The following is a 13,299-nucleotide window of genomic DNA, read 5'->3' as shown; positions in this document are numbered from 1 at the left end:
AATCCAACTTATATGCCTTTCGTAGAGGATCAGGGACTGGAGTGGATGAGAAGCTCTTGATGCTGTGGGACTGTCTTAGATGACACACCTCTGAAATAGGACATGGAAGTTTGGGGTGGTGGTTCCCATTTTCCCTTGTTGTGTTCCAACTTGCTGGGGATTGCCCTGCCTACCTGGGATGGTCTACGCCTGGGCCCTAGAGAGGAAAGATGGCAGAATGTTCATATACTGTTCAGCATTTATGGTTAGCCAGGCCATGTAAAAAACTACTCTTCTCATACCATAATGGATGCTTAGATGTAGCCACTGAGTTCTAGTTTCATAGCCTTTTTCTTGCTTAGAGACGTCTCTGAATTCTTCTAATCCCATGTCATGTATTTGTTATGTAGATAATGAAATCCACCAATGCTCTGCAATTTTACAACAACAAAAAAGAAAAAAAAAGAAACATCACAAACTTCTTAAGAGTGGTAAACCCTTCCCCATGTTTACTTGAAAACATCTTGAAGTTCAAAATAAGCATACATTTTTTTGAATGCGTCCCATCTTTTTTGGAGTGTTTTACAGAAAGCATGCATTTCTAAACACTGACACACTTTCAACATTACAGAGCGAGCAGGAGAAGGTGTGAGATGCACATGTGAATGTTTATTAGCTAGTGTTATTGGGTTGGTGGTTACCATGGCAGCCAGCCTCACCTCTCAGTTATCGGTGCGGAAAGCCTGAGGACAGCACATATATAATATATGGATGTGCACATACATATTCAGATATTTTCCCTCCTCTCCATCTGTCAAGCTCACTTCTATCATCTCTGTCTTTGTCTTTTCTTGCTTTCATCTTCTTGTTTGCCCCCTTTTTCCTCCTCTTTTGTCTTGAACCATCCTTTTTTTCACTTCATCTCTTCCCCCTTACTTTTCCTCTACTAGTCCATTTTATTCTTACTCTCCCCGTTTTTTCTGTTTCCCTTTCCATCATTTCCTTTACTTTTCTTTACGTCTCTCATCACCAAAGCAGAAGGCATCCCCTTGAGTTGAATTGTATGTGGATGGAGTCAGTCCTTAAAAAGTTTAAGGAATAAATGTAAAACACATTTTTATAGTATGCTTGTGATTTGCCTTTTATTCTCATGCAGTAACCATTTCAACAGTTTTGTGTTTAATTCAACTTGTTGAACTGCTGTAAGCTATCACTCTAGGCTTATAATAACCCTTGTATCATGCTACTTTGCCCTCTTATCCTCAAAAAAGTGATGTTTTCTTGTTTTTGAAGGTCTTAAAAAATGTGTTAAACTTTCCTGATTCTTTCTTCCACAGTTGGCCATGGCCAGAGCGAAGGTGACAGGATGAACATTAAGGACTTTCAGATTTATATCAGAGACTCCCTTCAGCACATTGACCTGATGAAGTCTCGCCACCCTGACCTGCCTGTATTTATTGTGGGCCACTCCATGGTAAGACACTTTCCATGAATGTGTGTCAGTTCCTGGAATAAATCATGCATGTCTTTGGAATTGTTTGCACAATGATGTCTTTGGCTTTTGTCTTGTTATGTGTCCTGGGAGCAGTGTTGTCTTTTGATCAGGTTGGTTTTCCTGTTTTGTTTGGTGTTAAATTGCATAATGTGCCTGAGATCCTCATACAGTATGCTTGACACAAATAGAGAGAGAGAGCTGGCTAAAACCGAAGTGCAAGTCCCGCTCAAGCACACATTTGATGAGGCTTCCTGTGACATTTTGACACGTAAATGAGGAAAGTGTTCCTTGTCTAGTAGCATGGTTTACTGCTGCTCTGGACATGCAAGTCTGGATAAACTGGTTGTTGAATATAAGCAGAATCAGGCATTTTTTATGTAGCAGTTACTAAGTAAAATACTTAGTAAGTAAAATACTTAGTAACTTGCTACCTTTAATTATTAATTAAGTTGATAGGAGAACCGTGTACAGTTTCTCTGTATAATGGTCAAACTTTACCTATCATCTAAAGTAAAACAGACCAACAGTTCAGGGAAGGCTTGCGAAGTTCGCTGTTCTTGGTAAACCCCAGTTTACCTTTCACCTTTCACACAGTGCCACAGATTCCCGAGAGCCTGCAGCTGCTATGGAAAAACTCCAACAGGGCAGTCGCAGGTTCAGTGACCTGCTCAAGGGCAAATGTGGCTGTATGGCAGACACAGACAGAGAGTGTTCACTTTCGTCAGTCCGCGTAGAAATCTTCTATTGACCTGCCTCGTCATTGACTAGCCTATGTGTTATTATCGACTAGTTAAATAGATTTACCTAGCAAAATGAAAGCACTACGGATTCCAGTATCATCTACATTACATCTGAATAGAAGCTAAAGCTAGCTGCTGTTCAAGCGAAGAGCTGGGGCTAAGTAATGAGCTACTGGCTGCTGTATTTTACCTGCAGTGCTTCAGAATTACTCTTTTATTTTTTCATTTTAAATACAGCTAACTTTCCAAACCCTATATTAAACTTAACAGACAGTTATGCTAGCTGCTTGTCACTCTCTAAGCTAAACGTATTACCCCTTAACTTCTTCTTATATTGTATTTTTCTACTCTGAGTGCTCAAAAGACTCTTTGCTACAAGCAAATTCAATAAAATGCAGTATTAGTTGTTCATTTAACTGAACCAATTAAGAGTAGACTCCACTCGTTTTCCTCAAAGCTTATCCAGCTAGGCTTGCATATCCCGGCTAATGCTAATTGAAATGGCAGTTCATTACATAGCTCACTCAGAGAAGCATAAAATCTTTCATTCTCACATAAACAGCTATGGCCAGTTTTGAATCATTAATTGACTTCACAGTGGACTGTGGAGGGAGAGCTACAGGGTGTAAAAACCACACAGAAAGGCCTAACCAGGAGGTTCACCGGGCAGTGCACCACAAAGTTGCTCTACTTTCTTAAACAACGCTGACACATGCAAAGAAAAATTCCTAAACTGAGAAATAAAGCTTCGCTTTAATCCCTTGTTAACCGTAGAAGTTAAGTTCAGCAGAAAAAGTTATGCTGGGTCTTTAGCTGGTTTAAACTTCAGTGCAGCGAACATGAAAAGAATATTCAAATAGCCTTTACTGTGGCTCTGTGAATTCGGCAGACACAAAACTGAACCAGAATTCTCATTAAAAATAATTAGACAACGCCTGGAAAGCTTCAAGGCCAGCTTTGGAGCTATTTTTAACTGATTGGTTTATTCTGTTTTCACAGCCCCTCGTTGTTGTGCTCTGCGACCCAACTCTCAGCACAGCTAACAGATCACAAACGGTAGTGATGAGTTATATAATAAATGATTACTGTCAGTGTTTCTAGGTCGAGTCACTTTGTACTCCCCTGAACTTGTTTCGGTTAGATGAGCAAGTCGCTCCGATTCTGCATGCCCACATTTTTTATGCTTTCATATGTGAGGCTTTATGTTTCATAAGGAAACTGACATCACTCACTGAAGTCAAAATCTAAAACAGTCCTTTGAGCATTGCGCTGTGCAAGTCAGAACGCTTCGAAACGAACCCAAGTATGCTTTCAAAATTTTTAGTGCACAGCTGCAGGTATCAAGCAGAGAATTGTGAGTTCATTGCAGAACTGTTTCGCCATGCCTTCCAGCACAGCTCTACATGCTGGTATATAAATACTGGCTCATGAAGCTCTTTTTTGTGATTAGGACCTTTTGTTCATTCAGACAATCACTAGCTAAGTTCAGGATATACTTTTTTGTATTATTTTCTGCTATAAAGATTTTAAGTGCTGTGTTTTGCATCTAACTGTCCTCTATTAGATGCCTTGTCTTTCTTTTAAATAGGTCATATTTATTGTCGTCACTTGGGCCTTTAGTTGCTTCAAACAACATGCTGTTTAATTAATGGGTCCGCTTTGGCGAGCCATTTATGGCTCATGCGCTTCAGTGCAGTAGGACTCTGTATACAGACTGAGGCTGTGATGAAGGGATCTTAGAAGCACAGAAGTACATACTTTGTGTAAACTCCACTGTGGGATCCCAGGCTGAGGCGGAGTGCTTGTTTAGACAGCAGATTCTGTAAATATTAAGAGACAGCTGAGCAAAGTCACAGCAAAACCTCTTTCTTTTCCAACTTCTTTCTCTATTTTTCATCATCCCTCACTGTCCTGCTTCTTTTGGACTTTTAATAAATCCATTCAATGTGGCCTTTTCTGTTGCCGGCTAAGGATTATACTTGTGCATGTACACATGGACAGTTGTGGACACCCTAGATATTCTTCAAATCTGCCTGAAGGAAGCGTGTTACATTGTAAGTCTATGCAGCAGGGAGCTTCTTGTTCCCCTTCTGGTGATCAAAATTACATCACTCAGACTGAAGCAGACCCTACTTAGTCATGGACACTGAAAGTCATAGGACTCTCAAGTTATTGGTTTAGACTCGGGTCCTTCTTTTTTTTCTTTTTTTTTTTCTTTTTTTTTTGGTACCACCTGTGATAGAAATGGAAATGAAATCAACTGGGATTTATGTAGCTTTTTCTCATCTGACTGACTACTCGAAGCACAGAGAGGCCCCAGCTGGAGATAAACCTATTTTAACTTTCTCAAAGGCAGTTTTGAGTATCTGGGCTTGTGTCTGTCTATCTGCATTGATGTCTGTTGACAGCAATGATGCAAGAAACTAAACAGCGGGGGTGTCAAATATAAAGCCCAGGGGCCAGAATTGGTCTGACAAAGACTCCAGTCCAGCTCACTGGACTAAGACCTCAATTATGGCCAAACTACATTTACTACTACAAATAATTATTATGTGGAAAACAATTAAATGACAGAAAAGTTCCTGTTTTTTCACATTTTTTTTTACAATGGGTCCACAGTAACAAAAAAATATCTGTATATTTTCTGTTAACTGACAAAAACTTTCAGTTTTCTAATTACAGGGCAGTCTGGCCAATTAGCTTCCAGGACTTTTTCTCCAATTTTGCACTTTTATGTCTTACAATTTAAGCCCAAAGAGTGGTGCTGACAGAATAATCTCATTTACAACAACAGCATTTCAATGTCATGTAGAAAAATGACATACTGTTGTAATTGCTCTTCTTTTTCTTATATTTAGAAATCACCAGGATTAAAAATGCAGGTAAACTTCTGCACAGTGAAAGACAGAAAGTCCGGCCCGCTCAAGATTAAAGTAAGCTGTATGTGGCGCACGATGTAAAATGAGTTAGACATCCCTGTCGAACAGTCATGAAACTTCACAAGCGTAACTGAGATTTAACTAAAGCCAAGTTTGGCGATGACTCACTTGTGTATTAGACCCATAAATACAAGTAGACATGTAAAAATGAAGTCGTTCCTGCTCTGTGGTCTATGGGGGTGGCTGTGTTTTTGTGTAAAGTCCACAAACACAGTCCATTTCAGTGACTCAGATCAGCTGAGGTAATACATCGCAGGCTGGAAGCAGCCACGCCCATAATGATGCACAACTTTTAGCTTGTGCGAAAATTAAATTAAATCGATTTAATGGTGTGAGTTATAAAAGTCAGCTTTATTTTTAACCCCGTTGCTTGTTGCTAGACAACATCAGAGGGGTTTTGTATGTTTTTTTAGGTTACAGCTGGAACCAGAGGAAAAAACACCCTGAAGATGAAATCAGTTGTGTAGTCGACTGTGTAGTGTAGAAACGGGTGTGTCTGAGGTTTCACTGGTGTCATTAATGTCACTTGGTCACTAGTTTCCTTTTCCATTCAGTTTCATATCCTTCTCCCTAGATATAACTTTTTTTTCATTTTCATCTCTCTTCATTTCATCCTCTACTACATTCTTGTTTCCTTTCAAACAAATAAAAACCCAAACTCAGTTTTCAGGAAACCTGTCCCGGGTCAAGTGATGTGCGACTGTGTTTTTACAGGCCTCATTTCCCAGCTTCCCGGTGTTTTCACTTTGCATCCTGTTTCTATTAGTCTGTTCCTCTGCTTCTTCAGTTTTATAAATCTCTCGGGCCACGATGACGCAAAAAATCCAAACGACAACACAATAGAGACCACCCGGGGATTCTGCTGTATGTGTTGAGAGGCTGCTCGAGTGATAACATCCTGTAATGTAGTCGGCAGAGTCGAGCTACAGTGACGCTGTAAAGAAAGTCACAGTTCTAACTCATCAAAATGTTAATTTATGGTTATTCACAACTATACCATGTTTTTCATGTTATTTTATATTTTATTATATTTATTAAGACCTGTGAAACAGGAAAAAGTCTGTTAAAGTACAGATTCTGTGATCTTATAGTGTAATTTATGTCACAGTAGTCTGAAAGTGATTTGCGACCTACTGATAACCATATAAACTTCAGAACATGAGCATTTTTGTAGTGTGGGTTTGGGGTTTTAGTTCAAGCTATTTACAGCTTGATAAAAAAAAATACCACAATTCATTTTCACAGTTTCCAGAACACATAAACATGTGTGAGAACTTTTAAACGTGCGATAGCAAGAACTAAAAAACAGATTACGGTTGCAAATTTACACAAAACCAAACACTCGACTTTTTTCAGGGGCTCCTCTGTATCTCTTTTGGTTGAGCAGTGGCACAGAAGTTTTCAGCAGTTTGTCCACGTTGTATCTGCTCATAGGATGCTGTAAAATCCCTACAGCTTTGGCGTCTTCCCACTCGTACTCATTTCTTTCTTTCTCCATCAGTATTTCTGGCCGAGGCTTACTTGTCCTTCCTCAGTGACAGCCTTTTATGTAACGGTTCAGCAGTGCTTAGGATCTATTTGTTCAGCTTCTAAGCCCTCAGTCTCATCTCCCCTCAGTTATCCATTACTCACACTAAACAGAAAATTCCCTTTGTGATGCACCGTGGCTTCAGTAAAAACGCTTCTTCATTTCTTATCGGCTTGGAAAACTTACATATAATGGGTGACATGTTTTTGAATTTGAAACATTAGTTCAAGTTAAACATCTCTTGGTGCAGTCCCTAATTTGTCCTCTTGGCACCATTGAGCAACACCATTGCAATAAGGGAATGTCTTCAGTTGTTTTTGGAATTATTCATTATCTTTTCTATTAGTGGTGAGTTCATACTGAATGCAACAGGTTTCACTTATTGGCCATATAATGTCTATTAAGCCTACATCATATAATGCCCCTATTTTAGCCTTCTAGTCCATATAATGTCAGTGGTGTACTCTCTGTTTAGACCATGCAGTGTTAGTGGGGCAGCTGTACAGTCCATATAATATCAGAGTGTTAGCTCCTTGGGCTATTTTTTGACAGTTCGAGTCCACCCACTGACAGTGTGTAGCACTGTGTACAATACCAGCATTCATCTTGTCAACTCAAGTTCAGAGATAGAAGAGTGTAAAGAGGCCTCTTATCAGCTTCTGAAAGAGCCTCTCTGTCCCAGTCATCCATCTGTCACTCTGTCTCCCTCTCTTCCCTTCCCTATTCACACTTATCTCACTCTGTCAGTGTAGACGCTTTGACACAACTGCATTCATTGGCATTTTTTGTTGATATTTAACGGGCACTAAATATGCTGAACCAATCAGCCACTTTGCAGCTTTTAGCAGCCCCCCCCCCACACACACCAAAAAAATGCAAGTTAAAGTTGAGCATTACTTCTGTTTTTGCAGCAGTGCGTCCTGGTGTTCACATGTAGATGTTTTGACTTGTTGTTCACCGTATGTGTGCGTGTTTTAGCGAAAGACAAAAAAATAAGAAGAAAGGGGAGATTCAGGCAGCTGCCCTCTTTTTTTCATACTCCCTGTGTGTTTGCATGCAGGCGGCGATGCGCGAGTGTGCACTTGTGTCTTTATAGAGTGAAGTTTTCTGGTGGGAACGGTTTTGTCTTCCTTTTGGTACCCTTTTTCACAAAGCGAAGCTGTGATTGGCCCCCGGGCTGATGAATATTCACGTAGGTGACAAAGAAAGCTCCCCACATAAACAAAGTTGAAGCCAATTAGTCTCCCACACAGAATCACTGTGCTCCCGTGCATGTGTGTGTCATGCACTTGTTGCGTACGAGAGGAGAAACCGTGCCAGAGTCGACCCTGACGAATCGATTTAGGTTTTGGCTGCCATGGAGCTGCTAATTGTCGTGGCCCTACGTTGCAGAATTGAAATCACAATATGAAAAAAATGTCAGCGTGGGTGCTAAAGTGTGGCCCTGGTGCGGATGTTCTGTAGAGCTCAGCAGTGTGCGTTGTGCCCCCGGGGCCCATGGTCCCACACTGATATTTCTCTGTGTGGAACAATAGCAAGAAAAAACAGGGTTGGAGATCTACACAAAAGATGGCTTGTTTCATGTTAGCTGTGACCTCTGAATAGTTTTCCTACTGCTCGCATCGAGACCTTTCACCTACTTTAAGACCTTTCCACTTTGATCACATGAGAAAAGACACTCCCTTTCCTCTATTGGAGACTAAAGAAGTAAGACATGCCGAGTCTCTCTCCTTACTGAAACCCTGTCTTTATAACTAATGCTGTTATCTGTGGTTTTCTCTTTTTTCTTCATTTTCTTCATTTTTTCTATTTATTTTGGGTCCCTTGAGAACAATATGCTCTATTTTTAAATAAGAAGATATCATACATCATAAATGATGAGGTTACTACTGCACTGATCAGTACACAGCGACCAGTAACAACATCTCCATGACTGCGACTTTCTTTTTTATTTTACATATATGTGCTTTTTTTCCTTTGGCCTAGTGAGTCTTTATTTTAGTGTGTCATATAGTTTACTTCCTTAGCAAACAACAGCTGCCGACTGTAGCACCGCAGAATCTTTCATCTACTCATGACTGGAGGCTCATGCTAGTGACAGCATGACAGGATATAAACATTACAGCATCCTCCCTCTGCTGAGCTGCGTTGTTAGCTAGCTGCTTCTTTTGATAGGCGGATGAAGACAGAAGTACAAAGAAAAATTGGTTCTTACATAAAGAAAGCTGTGCACAACAAGTAGGCTATGATTTCTTAAATTTACATGAATGTTGGCGTTATTAAATGTGCTTTTTGTACACCACCAGGCAGCTGCCATTCAGTCTTATAATATTTAAGAAAAGAAAGTCGATTTCTCCCAAACCAGGATTTTCACATGTAAAAAAAAATGCTGTACATGCCCAAAGTAAAATATGTTAAGTTTTACTTTTCTAGATAATTTTAAATAATGTAACCAAGTTTGGTAACCGTAAGAATCTTCATATCATATTATATATACAACATCTTTAAGCAGCATATAAAATTAAAGAGAAAAATTAAAAATTAAGTGACAGAAGCGTGACATCTGGGCAATAGATTTAAAGAAATAGCTTGACAAATATTATTTGTATTACAGTTTTTATTAAGCTAATATGTTCTGCATTTCTTTTATAGGGTGGTGCTATCTCAATCCTGACAGCCTGTGAAAGACCTGGTGATTTTGCTGGAGTGGTTCTGATTGCTCCCCTGGTCCAGATGAACCCGGAGTCAGCAACACCATTCAAGGTACCACATACTGATCACCGACCCCTTCTCTTCTTTCTGTTCTTTTTCTCTCCTCTCCAAACCCAAGAGGCAGTTATCTTACTTTACTCAGGTTTACTGTGGATGATGTCTATAATACTTATAATACTGGCACCTTTTATTTTGTGTGTTTCAAAGGCAACAATCAGTTCAGGTATCACTAGAGCTGCATAAATGGCCTCTCACTGAATCCTTAATACAAGTATGTCCAAGTGTGGCCAGTCTCTGACAAATCTCACAGAGGAGGCTGTTTTAACAGGAATAAATGACTTTTTTCTTCCCTATTTTATGCAAATGTGAATTAAAAGTCTAATGCTAATACGTAATACTGCAATATTTAAAACCAAAATAGGAGAGGGAAACAGTCTCCATGAATGATGTCACATGAAAATAAGCTATGCTCTTCTCTGTTTGTAGGTTTTCATGGCAAAGCTGCTGAACCACATGGTGCCCAGCCTCACTATGGGCTCCATCGAGTCCAAATGGCTCTCACGGGACAAGAGGCAGGTGAGAGACTGATGCTGGCAATGTGTGTTTTGGGTGGCTGAGTGCTCTTGTTGTTTGAAATTGAAATATCACTCATGAGGATTGTGGGAAATAGAATTTCCAAGGTGTAAATTTGTCCGCCATTGATTGTCTACGCTCATGTCGAGTCACACTTCTTTATTGTCCAATCCCATGCCAAAACACCACATCTTTGTAGGCACTGTGCGCCTTCATCCAAACACCAGGACAGATTTGGGTGCGTCTGTTGGTTGTGTTATTTTGTAAACACAGTATATGCTACACACCCATATTTTGTAGTGCCTCTAGAGACATTCCAGGAGAAACAGAAACAAAGACTCATGGCATGTCACCACGCCTAAATTTTGCACGTATTTCAGTCTGCGCATGTGTGTGTGTGTGTGTGTGTGTGTGTGTGTGTGTGTGTGTGTGTGTGTGTGTGTCTGTGTGTGTGTGTGTGTGTGTGCCTAGTTTACATCAACATTCCTACATCCTGCTGCTTCTGCTTCCTACAGTCAGTCAGAGGAAGTTGTGTTCTTCCAGATACAAGAATAAACAATAGCAGATAAATATAAAAAGAAAGAAGTTGCACTTAATGAAACTGACATGTATCAAAGGTTCCTGATAGGACTGGATCAAAGGATGTAATCATGTAACATGTAATCTAGGCACACGGGTATCCAACTGCATAATGAGACTATGTGATACGATATTGTTACTAGAATGAAAGTTGCATGGGTGGATCATACTTTGCTCTGATTTCTCACTGTAACCTTTTCTGCATGTATTTTCAGTAAAGTAGAAAGCTCAATTTCACAACTGAATATGAATATGAAACGGTAGCCTTATGTTGTTTTATTCATTGTGAGCGGGGATCAGAGGGAATGAACGTCTCAGTCAAGTTCGGTACATAAATGTTCATGGCCTCAAGATGTTCTTTCACCAAAAGAAAGGAGAAAAGTCAAAAAAAGAAATAAAATTTGCTGTTGCAGGATTTATATTTCTTTTTTCATCATCTACCACCAATCAGCTCACAAACGATCTTATGATCAGTAGAACTTTTTGAACAGCCTTTGTTCCCAAAGCCAGCGGGCCTCAGTACTTAAGAGCATATCACACAGTTAAAGCCATCCACACTTCAAACTGCTAATCACATCAGACACACAGGCTGTTTTTGAGCTTAATGAATACTTTTTTTTTATTGGTCCTTTTTGCTCCTGTAACTGCAAGTCATTGTTATTTAGCGAACACGCGGTGACACTAGTTGTGTAATATTCAAGATGCACACCGCGGTGTCCACTGATCTGTTTACTAACTGTCACATAACAACCAAATGCAAAGTGTTACTAAAGACACCGTATGTTTTTAAACTGAGTGATGATAAATCCTGATGCAGAGCCATAAATGAAGCATTGATACACATACATAAAGATACAAAGTCCCACCATGCTACAGAACCTTGCAGCAGTTACATTCTTGCATGTTATCTTTAAAACGTGAAATACAATCTTTAACATTTAATACAAAAAACAGTGAAAAAAATAGCTTGAAAAGAAACAATAAACTATTACGCTGATCAAAACATTTTGAAGTTAATTTATTTCATTTTGTAGCCCAAAGTTTTCGATGATAGATTAGATGGAAGCACGTCATCTAGGGCACGAGGTTCAGTCTCCTGGGCTGATGTGGTATCATTAGTCAAGCCACCTGTGACACTAGAGGAATGCTCTTTCTGTCAAAGTCAGCCACAGCTGTGCTTACATAGATGCTGAATAGACATGAGTAACTGTATGACTTATGCGACAGCTACTTGTAACTACATGTTTGTCAGAGAAACAGGGAATTCCCTCTCCAATTTACTGTAGCCTCCTTTTTCCTTTCTGCTTCTTTTTAACCTAACTCCACTTTATCATCCTGCTTCGCTCACATTTTTATTTCTAAATAAAACTCCCTGTCCATTTATTAGCGACCATTTGTTCCCGCTTCCCCTCCAACTGCCACAAATTTCCCAGGAGTCTTTTCATTTTCATGCCCATATTTTCTCCCTGAGAACCACTTTTCTCCCTTCAGTGTTATGCCATATTTGGAGAAAACTACAGTATGTATTTGCTTGTTCATTCTAGGCTGTGCACACCCTTTGTAGATGTGTAACACATATCTTCTCATAGTTATATATTGCGAGAAATTAGAAAATGATTAGGCTTGCAAGATCTTGCCTTTATTACAAGTTGCATTAACATTTAAGTGGGGTTTTTATTGAGCATTCTAACAAATTAAAATTAAAAAAATTAAATATTAATTTACTCGTATGAGTTTTAATTTGTACCATTTTTCTTCTGGCTGATACGTTTGTGCAATTTATTGCCCACAGTAGCGCTGCATGCATCTAATTGTACACAGACTCTCACTGATGATGTAGAGGTGTCAAAAACTTAAACACTTGGCATTACAGGGTTAAAGGGGCGTTTGTGCTCTATGAAAGGATTGCTGAATTGAGTTAAGCCTGATCAAAATTATTTCTCTGAGCTTAATAAAGAGGAACAGCAGGAATGAACTTACATCAATATCAGTCCAACATCCGGTGGAGAGAGATGATAAACTAAAGCATCTCCACCCTGGCCTCTCTTGTTTCTCTCCTGTCAGGTGGAGGCATACGACGCTGATGAGCTAAACTATCACGGCGGGATGCGAGTATCATTTGGCATGCAGCTGATGGCAGCAGTGGAGCGTATGGAGAGGGAGATCCCATCCATCAGCTGGCCCTTCCTGCTCCTTCACGGTGACGCCGACAAACTCTGTGACATCAGAGGTTCCAGGATGATGCATGACAATTCTCCTAGTACAGACAAGAAAATCAAGGTGTGTATGGTTGGTTTACAGAAAACTATATCTGTAGAACTGCCTTAGGTTCAACAAGGTGGTGGAAACATTCCTCTAAGATTTAGATCCATATTGATAGATTAGCATCACATAGTTGTTGAATCATTGTCATGTTCAATACACCAGTTTGACATGATATGAATAAAACATGCCATGTTGGAAGCAGCCATCAGAAGATGGATGGTTGGATGATGGTGGTCAGCAACAGTACAGGTACAATGCTCAGTTGGTACTAAGGAGCCCAATTACACCACCAGCAACACACTAAACTATTGGCACGAAGCAGGACAGCTTCATGCTTTCATGGTGCTATAGAAATAAAATAAAATTGAATTGAGTTGAGTTGAATTGAATTGAATGTTGTTTATGCCAAATTCTCCTCCTACAATCTGAATGTTTAAGCTGAAAACGAGACTTATCAGACCAAACAAGACAATTTCTGGTCTTTTGATA

At 39.7% G+C, this 13,299-nt stretch overlaps 1 protein-coding gene across 1 annotated transcript in view; it reads left to right on the top strand.

Moving 5' to 3' along the window:
• Positions 1–13,299, top strand: part of mgll (monoglyceride lipase) — a 41,908-nt gene that overhangs the window by 20,708 nt on the left and 7,901 nt on the right. The window contains exons 4-7 of the mRNA XM_031745370.2: positions 1,317–1,453; positions 9,334–9,444; positions 9,880–9,969; positions 12,610–12,825. Of these exons, the coding sequence (XP_031601230.1) occupies positions 1,317–1,453; positions 9,334–9,444; positions 9,880–9,969; positions 12,610–12,825 (554 nt within the window). The remainder of the gene's footprint in view (positions 1–1,316; positions 1,454–9,333; positions 9,445–9,879; positions 9,970–12,609; positions 12,826–13,299) is intronic.

Source organism: Oreochromis aureus, linkage group 20, assembly GCF_013358895.1.
Source record: "Oreochromis aureus strain Israel breed Guangdong linkage group 20, ZZ_aureus, whole genome shotgun sequence".
Taxonomy (NCBI): domain Eukaryota; kingdom Metazoa; phylum Chordata; class Actinopteri; order Cichliformes; family Cichlidae; genus Oreochromis; species Oreochromis aureus.
Note: the sequence above shows the minus strand (reverse complement) of the source record. Positions and strands in the feature narration are given on the sequence as shown.